The 17,453-nt window shown below is 42.6% G+C and overlaps 2 protein-coding genes across 4 annotated transcripts in view; both read right to left on the reverse strand.

Annotated features, from left to right (window-relative positions):
• The window catches only part of LOC102783667 (regulator of G protein signaling 12), a 44,963-nt gene extending 34,093 nt beyond the window's left edge, over positions 1-10,870 (reverse strand). Inside the window, exons 1-3 of one of the 3 annotated variants that reach the window (XM_087837196.1) lie at positions 10,779-10,870; positions 7,595-9,443; positions 5,495-5,587 (exon numbers count right to left, since the gene is read on the reverse strand). In XM_087837196.1, coding sequence (XP_087693322.1) covers positions 5,495-5,587; positions 7,595-9,379 — 1,878 coding nt within the window. In that variant the 5' untranslated portion in view covers positions 9,380-9,443; positions 10,779-10,870. The other 2 variants (XM_006807724.3, XM_006807725.3) reach the window with 2 other exon arrangements.
• A 1,033-nt stretch (positions 10,871-11,903) lies between these two features.
• msantd1 (Myb/SANT-like DNA-binding domain containing 1) lies at positions 11,904-15,455 on the reverse strand. The gene is made up of 3 exons (XM_006807727.3): positions 14,928-15,455; positions 14,532-14,825; positions 11,904-12,522 (listed from the first exon to the last, which is right to left on the reverse strand). Exons 1-3 carry the CDS (start codon positions 15,179-15,181, stop codon positions 12,231-12,233), a joined length of 840 nt encoding a protein of 279 aa, XP_006807790.1. The 5' UTR covers positions 15,182-15,455; the 3' UTR covers positions 11,904-12,230.
• Positions 15,456-17,453: the final 1,998 nt, after the last annotated feature.

Genomic DNA, 17,453 nt, shown 5'->3' on the forward strand with positions numbered 1-17,453 from the left:
CAGCAAAATAACTTTTATTGTGTTAATGCACCATTTTTGTTTGCTGGCTTTTTGTGTGTGTGTGTGTGTGTGTGTGTGTGTGTGTGTGTGTGTGTGTGTGTGTGTGTGTGTGTGTGTGTGTGTGTGTGTAGCCTAAGGACAAATATCGTGAGCACAGCTGTCCACCCACTCTAACAGAGCTGGCCATGTGATGTCAGAGACATAAAAGTGTGTCGTGTTCTCCTTACACTACTGCTAATTCACAGGAAGATTCGGTACCTGCTCATCTTCACAATTCCCAACATCCGCATTAAAAAATAATAACCAAAAAAATAGGGCACAAATTTACATAATGAAGTATGGCATCTATGACTAAATCACTAGTCACTAAAGCTTAGTTTCATGTATGATTCCACATTACCAAAGAAAGTAGTTGTGAAATGTGTTAGAAAAGATATGTTATAGAGATGGCTGGTGAATCAGACGCAGAGACATGCCTGCACAAAGCAAATAAGGGCAAGGTAAAACCACAGGCAACCATTTCAAGTTCAGACTAAACTGTGGCTGTTAGATGACTCCCTCAGAATAAAAAGCTACAGAGAATTCACTGCCGATTTAATACCATCCGACAGCGACGACGCCGGATCTCAACGTCGCTTCAGCTCAATCGAACTTCTCCCGGTGCTGCCGACTCGCTGCGGAAAGGGTCATTTCTCGGGGCAAGTGCAACAGAGCGCACTTCATTGAAAAGGCCCCATGCAGTTTACAATAACAAGCCTCCGAGTCACTTAACAAAACTCTTTCAGTACGACATCTAATTTAAAGTCGTCGTGCATCCTGATCTAGACGCAATGCCACATTTTCCTGCATACAGCAGTGTAGTGTGTGTCACACAGCACATGGGAGTCTCAGCTGGCACTGGTCAAAACATTCCTCTGACAGACCACACAAGCTAACCACTGTATGCTGCTCAGAAAGCTACAACAGGAGCTACAAAGAGCCCAAAGAAGAAGTACCAGTGTGGCAGCCAAGATATCCCTAGTGTGAAAGATGAAGGTGCCATCACCAAATGGGCAAAAATAGCACGCGTGGCAGGATTTTTGTGACTTACGGAGTTGAGCGTTAAAGTTTGCTCCATGTATGGCGCTGTGTGCTTTGCCCGTCTTCAGCGCTGCTCCACACGCCTGGTGTGTGTAAGAGAGTCCATCCACTGGATCTCGCGCGGTGCGTGTGCGAGTCTGTGTTTGCAGTGCAGAGAGGCAGAGCTGAGCGAGGGAGGAGAGAGCGTGCAGAGGAGCCGAAAATCCTGACAGCCACTGAGAGTTCAAAAGCTCCCCCTCTCTTCCTCTGCTGCCGGTTCCTCTCTCTTTTCTATCTCTCTCTCTCTATCAATATCCCTCCCCTCGTTTTCTCTCTCCCTCCCTCTCTCGCTCTCTTTGCTGTGAATTCCTCCTCATTCCTTCTCTATTTACCTCCCTCTCCGTCTATGTGTCTTCATGCCCTGTCTGGGTTTCTGCTACGCCCACAGAATACATCTCTTACCCACAATCATGTAAACAAGAGCCGCTAATGTTTCCACACCTAAAAGGAAAGGAGAGGGAGAAACTTCAGGCACGGAGCAAAGAGGCAACAAATTTCCCCAGCAAATTTACCCGAATCAAACGGCGCGCATTAACCATTAACGGCTCGCAGGAACAGATGTTCTCAAATGCCGCAACACCTCCGAACATAGTCAGATTGAGCACAGTCGCAGCAGTCAGCTAATGGTGTCATCTTTGCAAAGTTGAACACACTGTCGTCTGCTGAGCGTGGAGGGCGCAAAGCATCTGTTTGCAGCTGAGTGTGTGATGAGTGAGACACAGGCTTACAGCACCGGAGCAGTGGGATGTGTGTGGGTGCGTGGGGTGGGGGTGGGGGGTTGCAGTGGGGCTCTGAATGAGAAATAATACAAGGATGTACAAAACAGGACGCTCTTCAGCACGAAGAAAAGCTTAGCATCGGAGTAGTCTCTAAGGGAAAAGCAGCAGGGGCAAAAAAATGAATTACCACATACACAAGCACAGGGTTATATAGCAGTTTCTTCTTCTGGTGAAGAAGGAAGGCAAGCACTGAAAAGCAACAATACTGCTACTACTATGACATGTCAGAGCCGTGTGAGGAAAGATTCCAGAAGTATGCTCATTTCTGGCCACTGTGTCACCCACAGTTTCAGATTGTTATGGACACACCCACAAAAGAACGCATACAGAAGTTATCCATGAGGGGGAACTCGTAAAGAGCCTCACAGTGTCCTTGTGAGTCCAGATGCACTGAACAAGAGCTTATCGTATGTTTTCTGAAAAGGCTTGCTATGAGAACAGTCCTTCACAACTATACACAAGTATGTGATAGGATAGAAAATCCTGCAGAAACCAAACACTTGGACAGGAGTTTCTCCCTGTATTAACCTGGACATCACATTTTGGGTTATTTAGACCAAAATACTCAATTTTGCTCTATAAGGGCCTGTTATCCACTTATGAGGACATTATACTGCTACTGTTCTATCAAGATTTTAAACGAATATCCTCACATGTGGCTCTAATTTTTCATAAAAACAAAAATAAGGTAAAAAAAAAAAAATCTGGTAATTCTTTGTTTTTACATTCATCGGGCCCCAATATACCCAAATATCAAAGAGAAATTAAAAATGCCGTGGAAGAGCCCAGATCTTAGGAGGTTAAAGAGTCTTCTGAGGTGAAGAGTTTCCTACAGTGCATCAGCTTGCTGTGTCTGAAGGGGATCACAACCTTCAAAGTAGGGGGGAAACAAGTCCTTAAATTTCACTTCATTCTTCAAAGATTCCCATGCTAAAAATCATTTCCGGAACAGGTCATTCTCCAAATCTGGTGCTTAAGAGGCATCACCCAATTCTGCATATGTGTAAGTCTATAAGAACCAAATTAGTGCCATTGGATGGCTTTAATTTGCTATAGGAGAACAGAGTTGCTTATAGAAAACCTGATATCTGGCCATGACTGCAAGATGAAAGCTTGTGAAATTAAAATCCAGAGCAGAGCCCGAGGTGCACACTCAAAAGTCTCTGAAAACCATAAATTCCCTAAACTCTTATTATTTGAAATGTATAGCAGTACCGTGACTTAAAACTACAGATTAAAAACAGATTTTATCACTGAAAATTTGAATTTGGGATTTTTGGAAATCACACACACCACATCCTACTGACTAAAGAGTAGTGATATCATACGGCTCGATCTGTGGAAGTGCATTAGTGCATGTGGTATGGGTAAAACACACATTTGTGAAGGCACCATTAATGCTGAACAATATATGCAGCTATATATCATCATATAGACATCTTATTAAAGGAGGACCTATGCAAACTGCATTCTGCATGTAGAAGCACAGCTCTGTAAAACAGAGTCTGGGTCTTAAACTGCCACCTGCTGAAAACATTTGGCACATTATGAAACAAAGACAAACAAACCTGTTATGAAGCTCAGCTCTAATTTAAGCAAGGATGAGCAATATTTTGCTTTAAGCTACAGGCGTTTATGTCGTCAGTTGGAAATACTCACACTGATGTTAAAAGAATCGTTAAACGGGCCCCTGTCCATTTTGTTTTATATTGTTGCATAGCACAAAAAATGAGCCCTATATTTTAAAACAAGCAAAGTTACATTTTTTCATTTCATTGTATTCCATTTTTCTGTCATTTTATAGTGTCCCTACATAGATTATATATAAAACATGGACACAGCCACCATAAGATTACCCGTTAATTAGTGAAATCTCATTGTGATACTCACAACTCATTATTTTCACTGTGGCACTGCTGGTGTTTTAAAACCAGGAGTAATGGGCACGATGTAGATGTGAGTGCAAAACTGAGGAAAACTAACTACTTGAGACTGAAAAGCTGTTAGTCAATGAGCCTTTCTGACTCTTAATTTACAAAATGAAACCTTGTTTTATTTGAAATCTCCTGAAACTAGCATTTAAGCAAATAGGCCCGCTGTCTGTTTTGAATGCAAGTTTAAAAGCTCTTTTACAATGGCTTCATTTTTCAGACAATGAAGCTATAGTTATCTTTTAGATAGCATGTAATTACTAACAGAAGTCATGTAGTACTCTTGTCTGTAGATAATCAACACTTGACATATCAAACATATGCTGTATTTAACTGAGCCAACTGAGACTAGCCTAAGCCTGCCTCTCTTTGTTTGTGCCACTGCAGGTCCCTCCAGCATAGAGATGATAAACAAAGATATCAAAGATCTACAAAACAATGTAACAGATCAAACTAACGCTGAGAGACAAGGGGAAGAGATTAGATACTTTCACAGACTGCTTCAAGCATGAGAACACCTACCTTTCTATTCAGCCAATGTTATTTTGTATAAGCAGAGTATATGACAGCTCAAAACATCCCCTTTTAAATTTAACAGCAAGCAGGAATAGACACCTCATAACAGTACTAGAGAAGAGATGTCTTAGTTGCTAGGGGTGATGGCATACTCAGAGGCAATTTTACTCTTGATTGATGCAAAGTAATTAGCTATTTCTGGTAAGTCATAAAAAGTAAACAATGAAACACACCGTTAGACCCACGCATGGTGAGGAAATCTTTGCACAAGAGCCAACAAGAAGTTATGAAATAAAATAAAAATAAACTTTTTAATTTTTTACATTTTTTTTACTGGTAAAAGTTTGTAACCTCGCTTAAAAACAAAAGCTACTCAGATTCGTACATGTGAACATACAGTGAGGATTAGGAGACGAAGTAGGAGGTGGGGTATTATAACCTATAGCTGATTAAGAAAGTAGCTTAACAGTAAAGAAGGAAGACATCTTGGGGTAAACATTTTATTATTATTAACAGCGCTCTTTAGTGTGTGTTGAAACATTCCTGAGGAGCAGATTTGTGGTGTGATGTTTTGAGTGCAATGTGGATCCTGCCCAGTGCAAGTGTGTTCCTATGTGGACCCACAATACAGTCTGCCACTTTCTGGATCATTTTTGCAACTGTTTGTGTGCATTCGGAGCAATTACAAGACATAAGAGCACGTGTGTGTGTAGTTTTGTGAATATGAATCAGAATCAGTGTGCCTAAGTAATACGTGCATGCACAGACCCACCGCAGAAAGAGGGTTCCTCAGAAACAATATGAGAAAATGTGAGCATGATATTCCATCGTGCAGCAGCGCTCATTAGTGACACCAAACAAACAGGAACATGCCTCTAGCTTACACAAAGACCACTTTGTGAGCCCCCCCTTGCAAACACAGAGTTCAAGGCAACGGAAATGTGAGGTTAAAAAAAAGAAGAGAAAAAAAAAGCTGAAGTGTAAAAGGGAGGGGGTATGGTTCAAACGTCCACATTAATAAGGTAATTTTTGTACATACAGGCCAACCAGAATGGGAAGGACAGAAGACCATCAGAGCATTAAAATGAAAAAACACTTTCCATGTTTCAAATTCATAGCACAAAGGGTGAGGAAGGAAAAAGAACTTACGTCAAGGTCATCCAGCGATCGCGCCAGGCTGAGACGTTTGGCAGAACGACGTTTAGACGCACGAATAGCGCCTATACCCCAAAACCTGGAACCCTGAAGGCAAGAGTATTTAAATCACCATTACTGATTTAACTTTTGAACACAAGACACTGTCTCTCCTAGAAAATCAAGTTACCAAACTACAACTTAGTAACTGTTAAACTACTGTTACTGACATCTATTTATCTACAGAAATTTTTTGCTTATTTAACTGTAAAACACGACATTTGCTATGACTGTCGGAGATAATGTCATAATTTTCCGAGAACTGAAGTGTTTGTGATGTGTTTTTGCACGGAGAGTCAAAGATAATGGAGTTACTCGCGGATAGGAGAAAATGGAAATGTAACAGTATAAGCAAAGTAAGAATTGAATTTGAGATGAGTTTGTTCAAACACATCTTTCTGGGAATCTAAAATGATGCGCAAGATGTGACAGATTTCTCTCCTGGTGATTCTACATTCAGATATAATTGCACACTAATGTAACAGTCTCTCGGACTGCAGATGGAAACACAATCGCTAATATCTTAAAGATACTGCATTCTAACCAGCCACCGCATACTCTTGTGCCTGGAGAGGTTTTGTGTCTATTGCTTGCAGATAATTACTGCTGCATGACATGGGCTCTACCCTGTAATTTGTCTGGCTTCCTGTTCAAGATAGTCTTTTTTTCTGATCTAATGCAAGCTGCTGGGAAAAGATGCAATCAAGCTCTGACTTGGAAACACAGGGGAATGCTTCTCTTAAAGAAATAAACTTAAATAAAAACTTCAAAAAATATATCACATGAGATCATTCTGTAGCCAAACTTAATCTAAAGCCCGCTGCATGTGTCCCTGATTACAAAGTTATTTACAAACACAAGATCGCCTACATGCTGACTAATTCGAGTCTGTTGCTTAGTGAAAAAGCCGACTTCAGAGATACTTTAGACGAGTAATTGTGGTCCTTGGAGCTCATGGATACACAGGGACATCTTGTGGACAAAGAGGAAACCAACAGTAAAAAAAAAAAACAAAAAACCTCTTTATAGAGTTGCACATTAACTTTCAGCAGGTGTTTTCTGAGCTCAATTGACACACTGCACCAACTGAGCATTGAGCAGTGGTGTTTTATTTCATGTTAGGTGCCACCAAAAACAGACTTACTAACACCCCCTTGATGTCGGGAAACTCAATTCTTTCTGAGCATTTAATACTTCCAGAGCCACTATAAGCACAGAAGCAGATGCTCTTGCCTCAAGGTGACAGGAATAATAAACTTTACATTTTAGCAAAGAAATCTGCACAGCACTTAAGTAAAAGCGTTTAGTTCAACAAGAATACAAAAAAAAAAATTTTTAAAGAGTTTCTGAAAGACAGGACACCTCATGCTTGTTGCTGATCACATAAAATGTCTCTGTCAGGACACCTATAAAGATCCTATAAACATCACCGGGTACTTCAAGAGGACATATTAAAGACCTACTACAGGGACGTCATTTCTGACTTGCATTCTAGCTTGGTAGAGCTTTGCATGACTCACACCTCAAAATAATCCTTATTAATTTGATGATGGGCCTTGGTGCAGTTGCTCAGTTCATTCTCAGTCTGAAATAAACTATTTTACGTCCTCCCCTTTAAAACTACTTTCTTGGATTGGCTGCAGCATACAAAGAGCAGGTAGTTGGGCTGCTGTGTGCCATTTTTAATTTGAACATCTGCAATTTTAAAAGTACATACGAGATTTTAAAAAAAAAGGGGGGGGAAAGCATATAATGGCCCCCTCACACGTGAAATTAAAAAAATATTTTCTAACATTTTTGCCCTTTTTTGTAAATAACTATCAAGAAATTTTAACCTTTTGGGTTAAAAAAACATGATAAATATATGATTTTTCATATTTGACTCTTGTGGAAGTTAAATGCCTGAAACCTGTATTTTAGATCACAGGTCATTTATACATACTCATAAACCTTATTAACTACTTCAATGGCAGCATAAGAAATGTTTATTTTTAAATTCTTTAGATTGCAGCTTTAAAGTGAAAAAAACAAAACAAGAAAGAGTGTCTTACTTACATTTCTAGTGCTGCCATCCTTTTGCTGCTTCTGTCTCTGTTCTACAAACTTTCTGGTCCATTCCTCCCTGGGAGGCAGCATCATGACTTCAGCTGACTGGTATCTTTCCGAGGGTATCTGGCTCATTGGAGGTGGCAGGTTATTGGTGCTGGCACTAAGACTATTGTGTGAGGGCCAGTTGTTGGATGTTTCACATGGTGCCGGATCACTACTCATGACTTTTGGCCACTTTGGCTTTGAGAACCACCGTTGGCTCCCTCTGAGAGGATCTCCAGAGAAGTTTGTTTTTTTATCCAAACGCATAAGAGGTGGTGGGGGCTTGAACTGGAACTGTAGTCTGGGTGGGGGTCCTCCATAAAAGCTAACTAAAGAATCTGGGCCAGGTAATGACTCTGAAAGGGAATCTGTGCTGGTAGTGTTCTCTGGATTAAGTTTTTGGCCATTCTTGGAGAGGGTTATTGGGGTGAGGCCCTCAGCCGGAGGATAATCCCATGGACAGCTGGGGAGGTGGGCCCCAGGATGGTTTTGGATCACCGAAGGGAAATCCCTGTCCGCTCTCTCCTCAGGGGGAGAAACATTTCCAATACCACTGTCCCCATTGCTGCTGGCACTGCCACGTTTGGCAGTGCTGACGTTCTCCTTGGCATGCTCGTGGGCTTCTGCGTCCAGTTTCACTCTTAGTCGTTCCACAGCCTCCCCCATGTCGCTGTAAAGTACTGTTACAAAGTTAAGAACATCCTGGGGAGTCTGTGGGAATTCCAGGCAGCCCGAGGCATCTGGATCTGGAGTGCAGTTGAAACCAAAACGGCCAGCAATCCCAGTGTGATCCTTGTGATTTCCCAGATCTGGGTCAATGAAAAAAACATGGCAGGAGGCACGCAGAGGACTATCTTCTGGCACACGGCCATTAATAATATGCCCTGTGGTGACCAGGCAAAAAAAACGTGGGTCTTCAGTACACACAGCCCCCAAGACCAGGTTCTCAGCAGGGAAAGCTGCCAAAACAGCTCCAGCGTCGTCACAAAGACGAATGCAATCAAACATGATCTTCATCATCACCAGGGTATGGGTGTCCTGCTCAGTGCCCAGCTGTCGGATTCTCTCCAGAATGGCCTTTGAACAGTCCTCTGATTCACTAGTGTTCAAAATCAGCTCTGTGGAGCTCAGGTAGCCAACCACCAAAGTCATGTTCAAAACACCCCAGTCTGGATTGGCTTCGTCTGTAATAACAGAGTCTGCATCCCCAGACGTGGAAGTCTCCTCCCTTGGCTGCTCAGCTAAAGCACTCCACTGCTGTGACCACTGTGACATATCCGGCTCTGAAACCGGCCTCTGTTTGGCGGCAACCGAACAACTCGCGTTAAAGGAGGAGTTGTTTGAGTCATCTGAGACGGTGCGGAAAACACTTGCCTTTTGGAAAACGCCACTTTTCTGAGCAAACCCAAATTTCACATCATTAAGGATTGGGTTTCCCAACACTCGGCTTTCAGCCTGCACCACCAAGCACAGGGGTCCTTTGCAGCTGCCAATCAGCTGCACCACAGCCTCATGAGAAGCAGTAGACACGTCACTTCCATTGATGACCATGATGCAATCTCCTTGTCTGAGCCCCACCAAGTATGCCGGGCTTCCTTCCAGGATGCCGCTCAACATGCACGGCCTCTGTCCTGAAATAGTAAAGCCATATCCAGCCCGACCACGGATGACCTCCACGCTCTTGAACTCACCGGATGCATTCATATCCAGACGCCTCCTCGCGCCCTCAGGCTGTCCCTGTATCCTCATCTTTGTTGCCGCATGTGGGAACTGAAACACTTGCCCGTTGCCAACACTATTGTGTTGTTGTCATCTTATGGTAACACAAAGCAAAACACAAGGACAAAAAGTAAAGAAGACGACATGTTTTTCCACCACATCAAATTGTTCAAAGACTTAATAAATTACAACTCATGCATTAAAATGTCAAAAATACTTGCCAATAAACGACAGCTCTAGAGTTCTTTGTGAAAACTAATGAGAAGTTCTACAGCACATTTTATTAATTACATTAAATGGTTATTTTATTGATGAATACTGCTAATAAATAATGTAAAGACCAGATACTGAAAACAGAATAACATCGTTTTTTTAAGTAGTGTTAGAAAAAGCAGGGTGTTTTTCTAGCTCTATCTTTGCTCTCACCTAGTCAACAAATTAATTTAATTTAATCAGTTTCATTTAATAACCAAGTAACGCAACCCACATCGGTCCACATCAATCTTATTTCTGCAATTATCTGTCTGAGCTAAAACAGAGGCAGCTTTTATGTGCAAACAGCTCGCATATTACTCCCAGTCACCCCTCCACCCACTCCCCAAAACACACCGCCAGCTGGCTCCCTGCTCACCACCACTTTAATGAAGGACTCTGGTGTCGGTAAGCCACAGCTTTTAAATGTTCCAACACTTAAGTCACCGCCCGAGTCATTTTATGAGGGGAAAAAAAACGAAACAAAAATAGCGAAAGCTAGCTCCTGCTTGACTTTTTTCAGAGTTTTGGCAACTTTAAAGCGACAAACAATGTTAACTTAGCTCGAAACTTTGACAACAATTAAGACCTTATCGAGAAAAAAAATTAACAGTACCTGCTTTTAAAGTTGTGCCAGAAAAAAAAAGCCCACGGGTTTTACGTTTACGTTAACACGAGTCTACCACGTTTACATTTTCCGCTTCACGCGTCCATTTTTTTTCTCTATTCTCTCCCTGCAGTGATTCGGTACTCCATATGGCAGAGCTCGAGGGCACCACCTCCATCCATTCACTCACCACGGAAATCACAAAGCGTCTTTCACTGTAACCATGACAGCGTAACGTCTCCGGAACATGTGACTCCTCCCACTGGCCAATCAGCATCGCCTTTGCGTTCAATATTCAAACAGTGGGAGTGACGCTATTGGCTGACAATGATGGCAGTTGACAAGCTTCATTTTTCCCTTAAGTAAAGTAAAGTATGTATGTACTTTTTTTTATTTATATATGATATTTTTAATAAATAACTCTGCTCAGTTCACAGAAAGTTCTCTGGAGACTCACCCCTGACTTATGTCTAAAAGGAGGAATATAATGAAAGTTAAAAGGCACTGCCCATGCAATGGTGATAAGTTGATCACTTAAAAACCAAAAAGTAAAAATAAAAAAGGTCTTACCCATATGACTCTGCGGTTACTGCAGTATGTCTCATCCACTTTGCCTCTGGTTAACTCCTTCCCCTCCACTCGACTGCGGCTCTTTACGACGGATGGTGTGTAAACACTAACTCTGGTCAAAGGGCTGCAACGGTTGCCTCACCCCTGGCCTTACTACTCATGTGCGGTGTAGCTTACTCATTTGCAAGAAGCTGACAGCCGTTTTGACAAACCACTATATAACAACAGGATTAGAAGTCTAATGCAATGACGTTGGACTTTATGATTTATTTATTACGGCTGTGAGCAATGAGCATACTATCCAAACACAGGCCACACAGTTCAGTGTGTTATAAGGAAACAAACGATGTTGCTTTCTCATTTTCATGAAGGAGTGACTTCCTTTGAGCTGGTGTAATGTGTTATGGAACTAGCCTAATCCCCCCTATTTCTCCAAATCCTCTTAAAATGGGCTGAAAGGCAAAGACCTTAATATTTCAGCTAACGTCAGCCTCCACCCTCTGTGTATTTTGCATCCCAGTAATTGTACTGTAGAGTCACGGAGATGGGGGATGTTAGAGTGAAAGACAGCAGCAGGTTATCTTTGCATAGTTGTCAGTTCTCAAGAAACAAATCTGAGGGTTTCTGCCTTGAATGAAAGCTTCCGTATATATCAAATCCTAAAACTAAATGCTGTAAAAATGCTATTATATGACTTTGATTAGCCACTATCAGTGTCTTTGTTATGATACAAATAGAAGAATCTGTCTGACTTGTCAAGAGTCTTATTATGACTAATAACCCATATTCCTAGAAATTTTTATGTGGATGTCAGTATAACACTATAAATATCAAGGTTACCAATCACTCTGTCACATTCTCACGCAAAAGAAAGTCAGGAATGTTTCATTAAAGCTACTATTTTGCACAAAAAGACATAGTTAAGGTTTCTTTTTCTGAGAAATCTCAAGCAGCTTGTGTTGCCATTTGCTGGCAGCTCTTTACCAAATGACTGCAGTAACAGTGGGGATTACCGCCTAAATTCCTGGTTCATGGTTGCTACAAATTGCCCTGTTTTGGCATCAGACCTCCCATGTAACATGTAATTATCCTGGCAAAGAAAAAAAATGATGGCTGTTGTTCCCACAGTGATTTTTATTAGGGTACTTGGCAAATTATCAAGAAATCTCATACAACTGTTCCTAAAATGAAAATGTACAGTGGAGCCTGACTTAATGTTTATGCTAAAGTGCTAACAAATGCAATAACATGTTTATCTTCTACAAATGATGCTCCTCCAGAAATGGTAAAAGCCTGTATTCGTGCCTGTCTCTACCATTTCTACACAGAGCTTTACTCACAATAGGATAAACCTGGAATGCCAAAATAAAATACATCATTTTTTTTGTATTCAACAAGGCTATAGGTGAGGCAATGCCCCCCAATAAAAAACAAAACAAGACAAAAAACACTTTATGGTTTTCCCGGATCCTTCACCCCGCTCTGACCCCATGTGGCTGATGCAGTGGCGGGAAGCTGGATCATCTTCTCCAGGAGGTTCATCATGCGCTCCTGCAGCTGCAGGCACTGGACCTGGAGGAGGTTCTGTTGGTGCACGGCTCGACGCACCTCCCTGCACATCTCCTCCATGGCCCGGCTCGACCTCTTCTGTTGCTGCAGCATAGCCTGCAAGACTCGCAGTTTCTTCCGCTTCAAGGACAGGTGCTTGCTGGCCTTCCTCTTCCTGGCCAAGATAGGATGTGAGCTGGGGGAGCAGAGAGGGGAACCTTTCAGAGCAGGCAGTGCCTGGTAAGAAGAGATCACACTGGGTTCGCATTTTCACAGGTTAGTTCAACGACCTCCAACATAACATTGGTGTGTGTGCATCGGCTCCTCGCGCCGAAGGCAGAAATCATAGAAGTAAACCATTGCAAGTGTTTTACAACCAGCTACTCTGGACGGCATTTAAAGGGAGTGAAACATGGCTTATTACTGGTAGCTACAATCTACAGATTTTTCTGACAATTAAGACAGACAATTGAGAGGCACAGTTTTAATAAGAAGACAGCCCTGAGGACACATCAGCTGGATGCATGTTTCTGATTTTGCCTAACCAGTACAGGCAGATTGTGGGCTGCAGCTTTCTGGAGAAGCAGCATGATTAGGGATGGGTATTGATAAGATTTTCACGATTCCGATTCCATTTTGATTCTGTTTAACGATTCGATTCTTTATCGATTCTTTATAAAAAGGAGAACACTAAGGTCGATTAGCTTAGAACTTTGTTTTATATCGTCTCTTTGAACAAGATAGAAATTTAGGAGTAACATGGCCTTACAAACCCAACAGTGAGATCTTAAGAGATCCACAGCCTACGGCTCTTCAATGGGGTGTCACAGGGTCCCCAGGAAAAAAAATTGTAAATGTAAAATAATAAAATAAACATTCTTCTGTAGCAATAACAAAGTATAACATAAAATATTCTGTAGCAATTACACAAGAATATCCAGTAATGTCCCTGCCTACAATTAAACACATTCACTTACCGAAAATCGGGGGCATCTGCTGTGGTAAATGGGTGCAAGCCTTTTACCACAAACTTAGTCACTGCTCGGTGACATTCGTCTATCCTGGCCTGAAAGGAGACGCTACCGGTAGACTGCAGCAAGAACTGCCAGCATCTGAGCCAGACTCTGTCTGTCTCTCTCTCTCTCATCACCTAAATGCACAGTAATGGCAGGTTTTGTAATAAGGCAGATCGCGCTAACATAATATGCACTGTTAGTTGATTATTTACCTGCAGCATTAACGGGAGAGGACGTGCAAACGTTACCGCTGCTGCTGGGTTGAGATTCACGAGTCCGGAGCGGAATTAAAAACACGACATTCATTTAAGGTCATCGTGTGTTTTGTGAGCAAATGCTTTTGCATATTCGTAGTGTTTCCTCCCTTAAATGAAATATCTACTTTTCAAGTATTGCAAGTTGCCCTGTTGTCATCCATTCTCGTAAAGTATAATCAAACTTTTGAGCGTTTGAGCCGCCATGTTTCCTGCCAGGTAAATGACGCTCCACAACGTGGTGACGTCATTCGGGGCGACTGGAATCGATAAGGAAATCGTTTGCAAAACTGGCAAACAATTCCAAGGAATTGAAACAGCAAGAACCGGTTTTCGATGCCCATCCCTAAGCATGAGTGAGCGTTTGCTGTGGTTTGCTGTGGCAAACCACAGCAAAACGCAACAACAACAATAATGACAAGAAAACACATCCAGATTGAATTTTAGTGCATCAGAGTGACGATTTTTCAGCCCATCAAAAGTTTATTTGAGGGCTAAGGCTTGGTTTTAGGGTTAAAGAATTAGGGTGAATTTAAGACTTTAGCACTTAGCTGTTATGGCTAAAGTCACCAAGTCTGGAGTGGATCAGAGGAACAGACAGACCTACACAGATTATTAGTAAGTAAGTAATACTTTACAGAAACTAACAAAACTGTTAAAACGCAGAGAGAAAAAAGCAATCGTGTATATAATTTTACCATTCAAGGTTTAAATAAAGCATAACAACAAGTAACCCAGCTGAGGAAAGGTAGTCACTTTCAGTTATAGCTGGCAAGCTGAAAACTGTATAAAACTGTATATCTGGTGGGTTGCTTCTCTGAAACAATAGCATACAAAGGTCAGTTCATCTATTATTATCTTTATGAGTGTTTCAAAAGTGCACATATTCACTATGACACACACATGCACTGTGTGTCTCCTCTATTTCCTGTTACCTGGAGCCCTGTGTGTGCTCACTATCAGAGCTCAGCGAGTCCAGCTCTTGTTTGATCTCCATCTCGTCCGAGGAGCCTGTGTACTCTGGCAAGAATCCCATCAGCCCCTCCTCTGACTGTGGCACCAGGTTGTCTGTCGACTGGGAGGAAGTGGAGGGACCCGCTGCAGAGGCCTGAAACTCCAAAGAGTTCACCCTGCCGTTCTCCAGCGGCTTGGAGAGGATCTTCTCTATGGCCTTGTAGTACGGCCAATCTGGCGCCTCGCTGCCTTCGCCAACTGTAGCTTTCAGTCGCCTGTTAAAGCAGAGAAAATGTAAAACAAAAAAAAAAATTGGGGGGGGGGGTTGGTCATGCAGCAGTTGGAGCCATGACTTTGGACCGGGGTTTTGCACTTGCCTGTACTGAAAAGACATATTGGTGATTTTCATCTTGATCTCTTCCTTGAAGCGCTGCTCTCCTGTCAGCTGAAAGAACCTCTGGGACATCTTCTCGTAAACCTTAGCGTTCCTCTTGCTCATTTTCAGCTCGTTGTGGTGTTCCTCCCACACGTACAGGAGGGCTTTCATTTCGCCATCGGTCCAGTTCGGGGCCCGTCTGTGTTTCTCACTGTGGCCTGGCATCAGGTAGCTGAAACCATCCTCTGATGCCATTTTTTTTAAATTTTTTAAATGACTCTCTTGACCTGTGCTGGTTCTGTTTGCAGAGCTTTAGAGGTTGGTTTTGAAAGCCTTTTACTGTGCTAAAGAGCCGTGTTGAGTCTCCAGTAATGGAGGAATAGAAGCAGGAAGGCACACACACACACCACCACCCTGCCTGTGCCTTTCCCCCTAGTCTAGCTGAAAGAGGACTCAAAATGGGGCCTAAGGCAGGAGAGGAATCCGGTTAAAAGCTTTTAGTGGTGCGTGATGTCACCGTGACATCAAGTTGCCCTGGCAACGGTGAGGGAGGCCCTTTATTTTCCCTCCCCTCTCCTCTAACCACTCCCATCTGCTCTCTCTCCCCTCCATTCTGCTTCACTGGAAGCACAAAAAGCTTTTAGTTGAAAGGCAGCAGTGTGAGCGCACAAGACTGCTGATGGTTTTGAAATATGAGCCTCCGGGGAGGGGAGGAGGGGTGGGAGGGGGAAAAAAGCACTGAGAGGGAGGAGGAGGAGTGGAGACCATGGGTATGTGTTTCCCTGGCAACAAGGCAGTGGATTTGGTAGTCAGCCAGCACTCTGCTCCATTTAAAAGCTTTTAATAATACACAAGTCATTTTGAGATGAGGAGAGGGAGGATTTGCTTTATCTGGCAGGATGTGGGAAAAAAGAGAGCAGAAACACTCGCAGCCTGCAATTCAGACCTGAGAAAGCAAGCCCAGGCATCGCACCGCAAAGCTGTGAAGCACTTTTTTTTTAGGTGGGGATAACAAAAGGGAGACATCAGACAAAACGGCAACGTGTAGTGATCAACTGCAGGCAACCGTCGAAGCAACACAACATGCTGTCTCCTGTAAACAGCTTTCTTTTCATAGTCATGGTCAGCAGACAATGGACCCCTGCAGAAAGGGTTTCTCTGACCATTTGGGGACTCCCTCCCCCCACCCCCATTCCAGTTTCTGCAAAGGGCGGCTCTCCCCTGCCCCTGTGCGCATTAACCAGTTTATGTGCATATTTCTTTCCTTTCCCTCTACCTCCCCTGGTCTCATGTTTCTCTCAGTAGCATTTACGCACTGAAGCCACACCGTCGTTCACACACAGACAGCGAGTTGGCAGCAATTGAGCCCCTGCTTTGTCTCCCACATTTTTATTTTTATTTCTTTTACTTTTTCCACCTTAAAACTGGCAATGCAGCAATAACCATCATGTATTCTCGCTTTAGGTGCATTAGTGCCATTAGCTGCATTGCGTCCAGCTTAACTCAGTTGCAGGCTGATTAGATCTTTAACCCATCTGCTCCCCACTAACCTGACAGGCGGGCGCTGCATGTTCATACCGCTAATTGGCAGCTTTGCCTGATCCATCACATCTGTCACTTAAGATAAATCTCTGCCGTTGCAGAAATGGAAACGCAAACGAAAGTTGACGTGAAAGGTTCTCGGAGTGCTTGAAGAAATGTGACTGACACTTAAAAAGATTCTTTTGAAAGGGTTGCAATCGTTGCCCCGTCGCGTTTTTGCTCCGGATTAAACAGTTTATCGTTTTTTGACTGAGTCTCAAAATGAGCCTCAAAATATTAAAAATAATCTGTCACTTCGGCTTATTTCAGCATCACGTCTGCCCCCCCCCCCCCTCTTTTCTCTGCGGTCCTTTATGATTGCATTTTAGTTACCATTGTGCATTTTTTCATTCAATAAGGTGGAGGTAATCCAGACTAGTAATCCAGGAGCCAGACTAATCTGCGGATAAACTCTTTGATGCACTGCTCACGTCTGCAGGCAGAAGTCACTGTTGTGAGTGATCAGTAAAATAGAGCCACTTGGTAAAAATAAATAAATAAATTGTATATATGTAAACAACCCATACTCAGAGATCTCGTTAAGGAATCTTTCATTTCTAATTTCACCTCCCTCACAGTGTAGTTTGTATTCACACATAAAGCATTTCAGAAATGATCAAATGTTGGATTAAAATGTCTTATCAGCCGATTTAACAAAGGTTTTCAGGAGAAACTGAACAACTTAAAATCGAATACATCCAGTCTCCTTTATAAGCCATGCTGCTTATTTTTCATGCACTCTGTATGGTAAATGGCCTGTTCTAATGAGCCTTGATTTCTGCTGCAGCATTCAGATGGTACAGTCATCTTGCCTTAATAGTTCAGGCTGCCAGTGGTTTAATGGTGCAGGGATTTAAACACCACAGCATACCTGAGTGTTGTTGCTTACCCTGTCCATTCCTTTATGACTGCAGTGTAACTATCTTCTGATATCTGCTTCCAGCAG

Source organism: Neolamprologus brichardi, chromosome 3, assembly GCF_056152115.1.
Source record: "Neolamprologus brichardi isolate AB-2024 chromosome 3, ASM5615211v1, whole genome shotgun sequence".
Lineage (NCBI taxonomy): Eukaryota > Metazoa > Chordata > Actinopteri > Cichliformes > Cichlidae > Neolamprologus > Neolamprologus brichardi.

Excerpts from the sequence above, each read along its gene's own strand:
- msantd1 (XM_006807727.3), bottom strand. The coding sequence starts at position 15,181 with ATGGCATCAGAGGATGGTTTCAGCTACCTGATGCCAGGCCACAGTGAG. Across the intron at positions 14,826-14,927 it reads AATATGTCTTTTCAGTACAG|GCGACTGAAAGCTACAGTTG; the intron begins GCAAGTGCAAAA and ends CTGCTTTAACAG. Across the intron at positions 12,523-14,531 it reads GAGCACACACAGGGCTCCAG|CTCACATCCTATCTTGGCCA; the intron begins GTAACAGGAAAT and ends CTGCTCCCCCAG.